The sequence below is a fragment of the Leucoraja erinacea genome, chromosome 28, assembly GCF_028641065.1.
Source record: "Leucoraja erinacea ecotype New England chromosome 28, Leri_hhj_1, whole genome shotgun sequence".
Lineage (NCBI taxonomy): Eukaryota > Metazoa > Chordata > Chondrichthyes > Rajiformes > Rajidae > Leucoraja > Leucoraja erinaceus.
This window is the reverse complement of record NC_073404.1, coordinates 14386700-14398620: the sequence shown is the minus strand read 5'-3', so window position 1 is coordinate 14398620 and position 11921 is coordinate 14386700. Positions and strand designations below refer to the sequence as shown.

The 11921-nt window shown below is 41.6% G+C and overlaps 1 protein-coding gene across 1 annotated transcript; it reads left to right on the top strand.

The window, feature by feature from the left end:
• The first annotated feature begins 60 nt into the window (after window positions 1-60).
• c1qbp (complement component 1, q subcomponent binding protein) lies at window positions 61-11102 on the top strand. Its single transcript, XM_055657823.1, has 6 exons — window positions 61-347; window positions 1972-2122; window positions 3996-4083; window positions 5823-5918; window positions 7774-7896; window positions 9796-11102. Exons 1-6 carry the CDS (start codon window positions 116-118, stop codon window positions 9940-9942), a joined length of 837 nt encoding a protein of 278 aa, XP_055513798.1. The 5' UTR covers window positions 61-115; the 3' UTR covers window positions 9943-11102.
• Window positions 11103-11921: the final 819 nt, after the last annotated feature.

Sequence of the window (11921 nt, the reverse complement as noted above, 5' to 3'; positions counted from 1 at the left end):
CCTCCTCCCACCGCTCCACGATTGGTCTAACGCCCCAAGCCCCACGATTGGCGGGAAGGGCCACTCCGTTTCCGGTTCCTGTCCCCGTCCGCGTGTGCGCAGAGGTCGAGCCGCCATGCTGAAGGTTTTCACCCGGGTTTTGTGCTCAGCCTCCCGGCTCGGTTCCCGGGCAGCTCTGCCCCCGCAGCAGCTCTTGCTCCTGCGACAGGCCGGCGGTAACCCCGGGGTCCGCGGCCTCGCCCGCTCCATGTGGCTGCTGTGCAGCTCCGGCCTGAGACGCGGGCCGCTGAACCCCGGCCGGCCCCTCGACGGCGTGTCCTGCGGCTGCGGGGCGCTGCACACCGAAGGTGAGGGGTCTCTGTGACACAACCTCCCCGCCCGGCCGCCCTCCCTCAGCTGCCCCAGTCCGGGTGATCCGGGCAGAACACTGATGGTGCTGGTCATCCGGATAAAATGGGTGATGAAATATTCAAGGGTGGGCAGGTCTGGTGGAAGCCCCCTCGACCTGTGGCGATGGCCCTGTCTCGACCTGACTACACGGAGCATTTCCAGCGGCTTCCTTGTTTTGGGTCCCCGAGAATTATACCTTCATTACCCAACACTGATGGTTCTGACTCCTTAAATCCGGTTAACGGGTTCCTCTACTTTTCATGTGACACTACCCAAATGTACTTGTTTATTTTTCTATTTGTACTACCTGATGTATGGTTTGGTTGTACTCGCGTGTATGCTACGACTTGACTAAATTTGCAGAATACACAAAAGTGTTGTAGATGTTGAAGATGGCTTGTAATTGCAGCAGGATCTTGATCCGTTGGGCAGGTGGACTGAGGAATGGTTGATGGAATGTGAGGCGTTGCATTTCGGAATGTCCAACATGGGCAGGACCTACACAGTGGATGGTAGGGCTCTGGGACTGTTGTAGACTAGATGGGTCTAGGAGTGCAGGCACATAGTTCCTTGAAAGTGGTGCCTCGGGTAGATGTGGTCAAAAAAGCTTTTGGCACTTTGGTCTTCTTCAGTCTTCAATATTGAGTATCGAAGTTGGGGTGGGTGGGGATGGACATGATACAGTTATATAAGATGTTGGCGAAGTCACATTTAGAGTATTGTTTTCAGTTTTGGTCACCATGCTATGGGAAAGATGTTGTCAAGCTGGGCAGTGTTGGGACATTTACGAGGATGTTGCCAGGACTCAAGGGCCTGAGTTACAGGGAGAGGTTGAGCAGACTAGCACTCTATTCCTTGGAGCGCAGAAGGTTTAGGGGTGATCTTATAGAGGTGTACAAAATTGTGAGAGGATTAGATCAGGTAGACACAGGGTATTTTGCCCTTATTAGGGAAATCGAGAATCAAAGGATATAGGTTTAAGGTTGGCGGAAGAGGGGGGGGGGGGCGGGGGGGGGGGGGGGGGGGGACAGAGATAGAGATTTAATAGGAACTTGAGAGGTAACTTTTTTTTACAAACAGTGGTGGGTGTATGGGATGAGCTGCCAGAGGAGGAAGCTGAGGCAGGTACTATCGCTACTAAAATAAAAATTTAGGTACATGGACAGGATAGGGCTAGAGGGATATGGGCCAAACGCAGGCAGGTGGGACTAGTGTAGATGGGACATATTGGTTAGGCAAGTTGGGCCACAGGACCTGTTTCTACACTGTGACTCTATGACTGGATAGCATGCAAAACTATCTCGGTGATAGTAATAAACCAATACCAATATTCATCTTTCCTTATGACTAGACAGGTCTTTTTGTCTATCGAGTCCAAGTAAGCACAGACCCATGTCATTTGCCCTCATCTCTCCATTTACATTTCTCTCCCCTGCTCTTTCTTTCATTTCCCCCCATTCACCTACATTATTAGTTACAGTAGCCAATTAACCCCCTCCCCCCACTGAGATGTGGGTTGTATATCTAATAGAGTGTAAACTTTCTATCGGCATATCAATATTTTCTTCATTTGATATGCAGGTGACCAAGCATTTGCAGAATTCCTCGGAGACGAAATCAAAGAGGAAAAGAAAATTCAAAAGAGTACATCACTACCAAAAGTGTCTGGAGGCTGGGAGATCAGGTTGAATGGAACAGAAGCTAAACTTGAACGAAAAGTTGAAGGTGAAAGGTAAATGAAGCTTGCCTGTTCCCTACTGACTCATTTAGCATTGGTTTCCCTGTACCTTCCTTTTCCAATTACCTGTCTCCTTGGATCCATTTGACTTTTTAAAAAGTATTATAAAAATTATACCTGACTGAAATAGTGTTTGAGTCTTTCCATTAAGGGAACGTTGGGTTATGCTATGTAGTATGAAGTTACTAAATTAAAATGGTTTTGTTCATTATTTAGCATTAAGCACATTTTATCAGTTGTAGTCTCTAAATGGATTGATAGAATGTGAAGCTACCGAATCAATGTTTCAAAACAAGTGAAACTCTTTGGAAATTGTCTGGTGATGCACTGTATGGATATTCAGACCACAGTAACCATAAAAGTGTTCTAAATGATGTTGACAGGAATATTGGCTTGGATAAAATCTCTGTTCTTGGAATACTGCTGATAGATCTCAATAGTTACTGCCAGTGAATGGCTAGTACAAGTTTTTAGGAGACACAAGAACCTTTGGTCACAGATGAGACCAATGCAGTCTGTGTGGCCAAGAGCATAGATTGCAAGGGCAATGAACAATGTGACCAGGATTATGTGCTACAGAGGACCGTGAAATCTGGGAGCATAAAGGAATAATGAAGTGGTAGGGGCTAAAGCAGCAGGTGTTGCCCAGGTAAATTGGCATGAAAGACAGCAAATCCTGGATAGAATGTCAACATTCTGAGGAAAAGTGTTTTACCCAAAAGGTGATGGTATCTGGAACTCATTATCTGAAAGGGTAATGGAGGCAAAATTGCTGATCACAATTTAAATTTAAATAAATAAATTTAAAAAAAGACGGATATGGGAGGCGGAATTAGCCTGGATACTTCTTGAGGCCACAGTCGTACAGCACAGATGAGGGCCCTTTGGCCAATTGTGTATGTGTGTGGATAAGAGCATAAGACTACAGGGGCTGTATCTGTGCCAGCCATAGCATACTCATTTCCAGCACTTGGCCCATAGCCTTCTATGCCTTGGTGATTCAAGCACTTGTTCAAATACTGCTTAAATGAGAGTCCCTGGTTCCTCCACCACTCAGGTAGTGCGTTCCAGATATTAACCAAACTCTGGGTGAATTTTCTTTCCATTTACCCTATCTATACCCTTCAATTTTGTGCAACCCAGACAGGTTCCCCCTTCCAAGCTTTCTGCTCTAAAAAAAACATACCAAGCTTATCTGAGGATCCTGACCCGAAATGTCGTCTATCCATTCCTTCCACAAATGGTGCCTGACCAGCTGAATTACTCGTACTTTGTCCAAGATCTGCAGCTGCAGTTACTTGTACCCGGAGCCTATCTAAAAGGTTCCATGCCAGGCAACAAGCTTGTATCTCCTTCAGTGTAGGATCATTCTTTGTTAATTGGTGTGCACATAACTAGCTGAATGGCACAGAATAATGTAAATTTTCTGACTTTAAATAAATTAGTTTTTGAAAATGGAAAGATCTGATATTTGAGAATTTCTTTAAATATATAGAATTCCCATTATGTTGAAAACCATGGATTCAAAAAAAATTGATTATTTTTCAGACTGTGAATGTAGTGTCAGCATTAAGATTATTTTGCGCATTGTTTGCCTTATCCTGAATTCGACAAATAATCCAACACCCAGACATTTGAATTAACAATGCCAAGAACAGTCTACTGTTCCTTGGAGCCACAAGAGACTGCTGATGCTGGAATTGGCAAACAAAGCATGAACTACTGGAGGAACTCAACCGGTTAGGCAGCCTCTGGAGGGAAATAGGCAGTCAAATGTTTGACGTTCCCTTTCATGCTGCAGGTGAGTGCCATGGATGTTGTCTGTTTACTCCCGGTGGTAATTACTTGTCATATCTTCCTGTTGTAGGATCACAGTCAGTTTTAATATTAACAACAGTATTCCACCAACAATGGAAGAGGCGCCACAGGAGGGACAGAAGGATGCTGAGAATGAGGTGAGGATTCCTTGTCCATCCCTTGCACTGTAAGTCTATCTCAACCTAATGGTCCTATGAGGTGGTAGTGCAGGAACACTAGTCTAGTACAACATAGAAGGTGAGGTGATGATTAAGTGGGATTTTGTGTGGTAGAGGGTAGCTGTTGATTTCAGTTTGAGAATAAACTAGAAAAATATTAAAGATTGTTCTTGATTTTCCTTGATAAGATGTAAGGAACATTTTAAAGATGGAAATTATTGATCTTGGTAACTGACTGATGGAGCATTTGTCGTTGAGTTGAAATAGAAGGATGAGGAGGTTCCTTGTGCATGCTCTATCATTTAATAACTTCCTGATTCAAGCAATCTTTGGTCTTGTCCACTTTTGCATTTGGTTTAATGACTACCAATCATGTATGTAGAATAGAAATGTCTAACGGCCATGAACATGATACAGCATTGTAAACGAAGTGACTGAAACCCTAAAGGAAATTTTGCATGATCTTAGTCCTTGTGCATAACAGGAAAGGCAAAATTGCAATACGGTAAAAGCATCATCACAGCATTTATCTTTTGAAACTCCCTCAGAATCTATACTTCTCTAATGCCCATATTTGAGTGTGTAGGACCTTTTATTTTTTTTTGCATGGTCATTCTTCATGATAGATCGGTAATCAATTTGGTCGGGGTTACTTTTTAATTGTCAGATGTACCAAAAGGGAACAATGGAATTCTTGCAGCAGCAGAACATGTCTATATAGAACACAGTACTCTATACATATCATCATAAACAAAAAAAGTTCAATAAATGAAACAAAACTAGTCAACCTTCTCTTTATTTTCTTAACCAGAGGGACAATAAGTTCCTACAGAGGCCCAAGTAAGGATTCGCTAGAGCCCTGCACAGTTGGAGCAAGAAGACTACTTTTGTACTTCATCTCCTTTCCAGTAAAGACTGACTTTCCTTTTGCTTTCCTAATGTCTTGCTGTGCCTCCATGTTAGACAACTCGTAGAGGAGACACAATCTCCTGGAACAGAACATTGATTAGTCACACACGCATCTAAATACTCTGCCTCTTTATCCTTCCTGCAAAGTTGATAAGCTAATTTCCACACTCCAACTGGCATTCACTTGATCCATTTATATCCTCGTACAATATCTTCATTGTCACTGCCATTTTTGTATCATCTGCACATTTAGATACAATGCACCCTCTTAAGTAATTACTAGATTGTATATAGCTGAAGCTGCAGTGCTGATCCCTAAGGTACTGTTACGTGCACCCTGCCAAATTTAAAGTAATGTTTTCCAGTACTTGGTTCTGCTAACCAATTCTCTATACATACTAACATTACTCTCAACCTTATTGGTGCTTCCATCTTGCAGTCTGTTTTTACATACCAGACTAGACTATAGAAAATCGAAATACACCACATCTACCAGCTCTCTATCTGTGACGGAAACAGGGTGTTGAGTGCCCACTGCATGCAGCATATTGTGACTTGCAAGCTGATGAATGTAAATTGGGATCATCGGTAAAGGCAGGGATTGGCTGGAGACTCATACCAGTAAGGAACATGTATGCGTGGTGGAACACTGTCACTCTGCTCAGATTTCTCAACTGTCGGTTGGGAATCTGGACAAGAAGGTTGATCACTTGTGTAGATGTGTCTACTGTCATGCTTGCATAGCTAAATATTGCATCTGAAATACCATTGTGACCACCTTTCTAATAAACAACTGAATATCTTTACAGCCAGAAGTTATCTCAACTCCAAACTTTGTCGTCGAAGTGACCAAGCTATCGAATAAACAAAGCCTGGTGTTTGATTGCCACTATCCTGAAGATGAGGTGTGTATTTGTACTAGGATGATTGCATGCTTGACAGACTAACTGCAATATTCCAGAAGATCTGGGTATTTATTAATCAACGGTGTGATTTATTCAACGCACAGCTCAGAATCAAATGTTTTCTCCACCATTAACTGGCTGTTCCTTTGGCCACCTGGGCTGAGGTCACTGAGAGGTGGCATACACGAGGAAGGCTGCTAGGTATAGGTTCCAGAAGCAAATATGTGATGGAAGTGGGGGAAACTGTTCGTGGAATGCACTACTATTCAGTAAAGTAGAGAAATGGACAAAGTGCCGGAGTAACTCAGCAGGTCAAGCAGCGTCTCTGGAGAATATGGATAGGTGACGTTTTGGGTCCGGACCCTCCTTCAGACTGAATAGAGTTGGGAGAGTGCAATCCTATGGAGAATATGGATAGGATCTGTGTGCATGAAGGTGGTTATTCACTTCCTCTTATTGGTCTCAGCTCTTTGTGGAGGAGCTGTCCAATTAGCCTTGTTCCTTGGGTCTGTCTCCCAGGCCCCGTAATTGTTTTCCTTCAAGTATAAATTTGGTTTGGTTTTTATGAAAGATACTGTTAAATATATTTTTACCTTCTCTTAGGCTATCAATTTGTTCATTATATGTCCGATCAGGACCATGCCTGATTTTGACTACGTGGCTGATGCCGCTGTCAAACAGCATGAATGTTTGCGGTCAAAGATTGTTAGAAATTAAACTTAATTTTTTTGCGTAAAAGCGATTCATTTTAACCTATTTGAAAATGTAAATTACCCAAAACATGTATCTCTTCCTCTCAACTGTATCTCTCCTTTTAAAACTGCCTCCCAATGCACAGGCGCAGGTTAGTGTGCCAACATCCCTATGTATAAATTGCTGGATAGTACTTGGTTATACCTTTGTTTAGGGAAAGATGTGGCGTATCCAATTATTTTTCTTTTGGTTTGATGGAGGCACGAGTATAAGGAACTGTAGAAATGATTAAATCAGAATGGTAAAGGCAGAAGTGCTAAGGGCCCGTCCCACTTACGAGACCTTTACAGGTGACTGCCGGCACCCAATATATCGCCAACATTTTCAACATGTTGAAAATTCAGCGGCAACCAGAAGACACTACGACTCTTTGGAGACCTCACGGCCACAAGAGACCTCTCACGACCATACAGCCTGTATGGTCGTGAGAGGTCTCCTATAGTTGTGAGGTTTCCAAAGAGTCGTAGCGTCTTTCTGGTCATTGCTGAATTTTCAACGTGTAATGGACAGGCCCATTACTGTATAAATTAGGTATCATTGACCTGAGGTGTTGACCAGCTCATCTTTCCACTGATGCTTCTTGACTGATTGAGTTCTTTCAGCATTTGTGTTTTTGTTTCTGATTCTGGATCTGCAGTTTTATGTGATTTCTAGATTGATAAATCAGACTAAAAGCAAAAACGGGGCAATATTGCTGGGGTAAAGTAAGAGATGGTAAGACTACAGAAATGATCAATAATTAGGTGGGGAATCTGAGGAATAAGTAGGGCTGTATTTACTCTCCATTTGTTGGTTCAAAGTGGTATTGGTGTACTCTATTGAGCAGCTGGAGGATGTGATGATGTTCCCTTGATGTTAGTAGTTCCAGGAAATTGGCTACGAATAGAAGTTTGACCTCCAGAAGAATGGCTTGTCTTGGAGGCAAATCTGCATTTGTTGCTATTCCCACAAAGTCAGCCTAATATTTAACAGGATTTATTTTACCACTAGGATGTATTTTAAACTCTTGAATATAATCTATTAACACTGCCACACAGCCTACAGCTTTTTTTCTTGTGCTAATGATAACATAGCAACCATTATTTTGTATTTAAAATAACAGGTTGGGCATGGAGAGGAAGATGAGAGCGACATATTTGCCATCAGAGAAGTCAGCTTTCAGCCCACTGGAGACGATGATTGGAAAGAGACCAGTTATACCCTTAACACCGATTCCTTAGACTGGGTGAGTGAAAAAAACACTGGAATGCTAATGCCCATAGTGTGTACCTAGAATTCTGAGGCAAACTTTATTTAGTTTTCTTCTTTCTACATAACACTTCCATTAAAGATTTTATCTGGTCCACCTTAAATTTTATCATGTTGAATGCCCTGGTGGCTTTACGACCTAATCTTGGGGTTCCTCTCTGGCTTGTTCCACAGTAATGGCTCCCTCCTGCTGGTTAACCGACTATTCAGGTAGCGATCTGCACAGCGTCTGCTGTCATGTTTGCAGTATGCACTTGTGGCTGAACATGGTCTTACCAACATGTCAAAGTATAACATTTGAGATATTGTTTCATCTCAATGATGACTGAAGGTCAATCTCATAATTTGGATATTGATTGGATATTCCCTTGTTGTGTGGACTGATAGGTAAATAAATGAGTAGAGCGGTGGATGTTTGTGTGACGTGTGACTTTTTATCCACAGCCACAAAATAACGATGCCTCTATACAAGACTTGCTTTTAACTGATTAGATAGATTCTTATGTCTCCTCAAAACATTCAGTTAAAGGCATGTTGATACGTGGGTACGTAGCCATTAGCAGGAGTAGACCATTCGGCCCTTCGAGCCAGCACCGCCATTCAATGTGATCATGACTGATCATCCACAATCAGTGCCCCGTTCCTGCCTTCTCCCCATATCCCTTGATTCCACTAGCCCTAAGAGCTCTATCTAACTCTTTATGCTGATACTTCATGTTAACACATTCTTGCCCAAACTCCAAATTCTTTGTTGATCGACATCTATTAATCAGTGAGGCCACATGCAAATTAGAGGAACAACACGTTGTATTCCACATATCACTTGCCGGGCTTTGTCCCAACCTGAAAAGCTGCGTTGCCTATGTCCTTTAGAGTTTATACCTGACCCACTGAATTACTCCAGCACTGTTCTACATACATTCAAGCATTTTTGTATATCAAACTATTCATCTTAATTGATACGTTAATCTTAATTAATGGAATAATAAATTAATTATTGAAAACCTCTGGACTCTTGATTGGAGAATTACAAACCCAAATCCATAACTCATTTGAAATTGACAATACATAATGGTAAAGAAGACATTTGGTATGCTTGCCTTCATGGTTGGGACATGGTTGGAGTATAAGACTCGGAAAGTCACAATGGGGCAATATAGGCGTTTGGTTGGGCCGCATTAAGAGTATTGCGTGCAGTTCTGGTCGCCCTTACAGTAAGGATGTGGAGGCGGCTTTGGAAAGGGTGCAAAGGACATTTACCGGAATGATTCCTGGATTAGCAGGGTATTGCTGCAGGGAGAGGTTGGGCAGACTTGGAATGGTTTCTGCCAGAGGTTGCAGGGAGACCTGATAGAAGTATATTAAAATTATCAAAGGCCTAGATAGGGTAGACATAGCCCATTTCCCATGATGATAAAATCAACACTAGAGCTTTACAAGGGACGATTAAAGGAGCTGGGTGGGGCAAGATTTTTACGCAGAGCGTGGTGGATGCCTGAAACACACTGATGGTGATGGAGGCAGCTGTGTTAATGGAATTTAAGAGACTTTTGGTTATGCATGGAATGGATTGTGTGCAGGCAGATAAGAGTTGGTCTTTGCATCATGTTTGGCACAGACATTGTGAGCCAAAGGGCTTGTGTCGGTGCTGTACCGTTCTAAGTGGCTTCGATACATGCTTTCCTCTTGCGTTCCGTGGTTCTGGTCTACAATGTGAGGAAGCACTATGCTTGAACACAATCACTTCAGAATTTTGGAGCAGGCCCTTTCTGCTCATCCCTCTTCCCAGAAATTAATCTAGTAAACATTGTATTGATTCTTTGATATTGACTGTACTGAATGTTACCTAGACCCTAATGTCCCCTTTGCTCCACAGGCCCTCTATGACCATTTGATGGACTACCTGACTGACCGTGGGATTGATAATACTTTTGCAGATGAACTTGTTGAGCTGAGCACTGCTTTGGAACACCAGGAGTATATCAAGTTTCTTGAAAATTTGAATGGTTTTATCAAGTGCTAAGAATTGTTCCTGTCTTCTGGCTTTTGACAGATTGTTTTATGATGGTCAGGATGTTTGCCAGCTTTAAATTATTTTACAATAGATTTTGTACAAAGGTATTCTCTGGTATTGAACTGCTCTGTGATTGGCTTCATTATTATGTGAAAAATTGTGATGCTACAATAATGAAAATATCTCTAAATTGTACACTGATTATGGAAGTGTTACGCAAAAAGTGAGCACATTGACCAATTTGTTTCTTGTTTATATTGTAGCTAAATTAAGATGGTTCTGGGAAAAAAATGATGTCGTGCATAAACATGTCAGTGTGAATTCTCCGGATCTGTGTGGGAGAAAGGGGAGGGAAAGGAACATGTTCAACTGTACATGAAACTAAATGCACTTTGTAAAATCTTATTCTCTGCTTCACATAGTATTTTCTGGGTACCAAAATGGCTTCCTTCGTCCTGTTGGTTTGGCAGTCACTCCAGCATTTTGTCTTATCTATTGCATAAATTCATCTAATTTATTCAGCAAGCAGCTTAAATATATGCCCATTTGAGAATACACCACAACAGCAGTGTTATTGTCTCAAGCTAAATATCTTTGGAAAGTTGTACCAAACCATGTGGTGCATGGAGACCAATGATTGTAATGATGTTTCTAAATTTAGCTGCAGACTCCTACCAAGTAGTCGTTTGATCATCCTTCTTACCCTAATGGAAGAATCTAGTCTACCCAATGTTGACATGTACAAAGTTAAGTCTGCCTTAAGTGCACATAGAAAAGGGATGAGGCCAATGTTAACTTTACTGTCAATCGATGAACATTGGTCAATCCACAAGGAAAATAATAGCCCTTCAAAGAAAAATTGATCCCCATAATTTTAAACTGAGGTGGGGGTAAAGTTGGAGTCACAAAGACTTGATTCTTAGGATGCAGTCAAATATAATTATGATTATTGTATTATGTGATATTTGAACAGGAAGGTTTTCTGCTGGGAGAAGGCTACAAATCACCTAAGTTTAGTCTTGACCCTAATGACAAAACTTGAGGCAACTTGTTTTTTTTTTTAAGTCTGAATTCTGAACCATGTTTAGTCAGAAGTACCACAAAGATCTGATGTTATTTAAAAGGAGGCTGCTGTGAGACATTAATAAATGATCTAAATGGAGATTGAATCGCATGTAATCCTGTACAATTTTATTGTCAAAAGTTATTGCACAAAAAAAGAACTTTTTGGCACAATTTATGTGAATGGATTTTGAAATTAGAACAGGTTAAATGTTTTGGTAGATCTTTGCAAGCCCATTAATAACACGCAGGGAGAGCCCTTACCTTTTTCCAGCATACTCCTGGTCTGTGAACAATGAACTTGAGGAGTTTGGAAAGTGAGGTGGCCGTTTGAGAATACAGTAGTTAGTGTTTGAATTGAGAAAGTTCTCTCAAAAGTGAGCACTTGTTAAGGGGATATACCATTTTCACTGTCATTTCAGTTCACCTTTGACAAGCCTTACCATTCCCTCAATCTGAAATGTCATCTGTCCATTTTCCTCCACAGATGCTGCCTGGCCTAAGTTTCACTAGCACTTTGTTTTCTGTCCATTAGTCTTAAATTATGTTTACATTATAAACATACTGCTGTCATTTCAACTGGGCTTTATTCACATTGAAATGAATTACTAGTTGTACCACAGGAAATCATGGTAGTAAATCTTGGAGGTGGCTGTGTAATGATGCCAGGACACCCAGCCTGGTAACGGTCTTGCTCTTTAGTATTCTTGGATCTTGTGTGTACCACATGAAGGAAGGCAGTGTTAAGTTTAACATGACACATTAATTATTAATGCAGCATTTGTACATAACTAGTCTCATCACAACAAAGTACCTGTGAATGACCCCAAGTGTTTGCTGACAAACTTCACTTTGACAAACTACAGATTAAACTAATGGCACAATCACAAGATGGAAATATTAAACCTGACATTAACCTGTAATCA

Coding starts and splice junctions, on each gene's coding strand:
- c1qbp (XM_055657823.1), top strand. CDS start 116: ATGCTGAAGGTTTTCACCCGGGTTTTGTGCTCAGCCTCCCGGCTCGGT. Junction 5,919..7,773: donor GCCACTATCCTGAAGATGAG/GTGTGTATTTGT, acceptor TTAAAATAACAG/GTTGGGCATGGAGAGGAAGA. Junction 7,897..9,795: donor ACACCGATTCCTTAGACTGG/GTGAGTGAAAAA, acceptor TTTGCTCCACAG/GCCCTCTATGACCATTTGAT.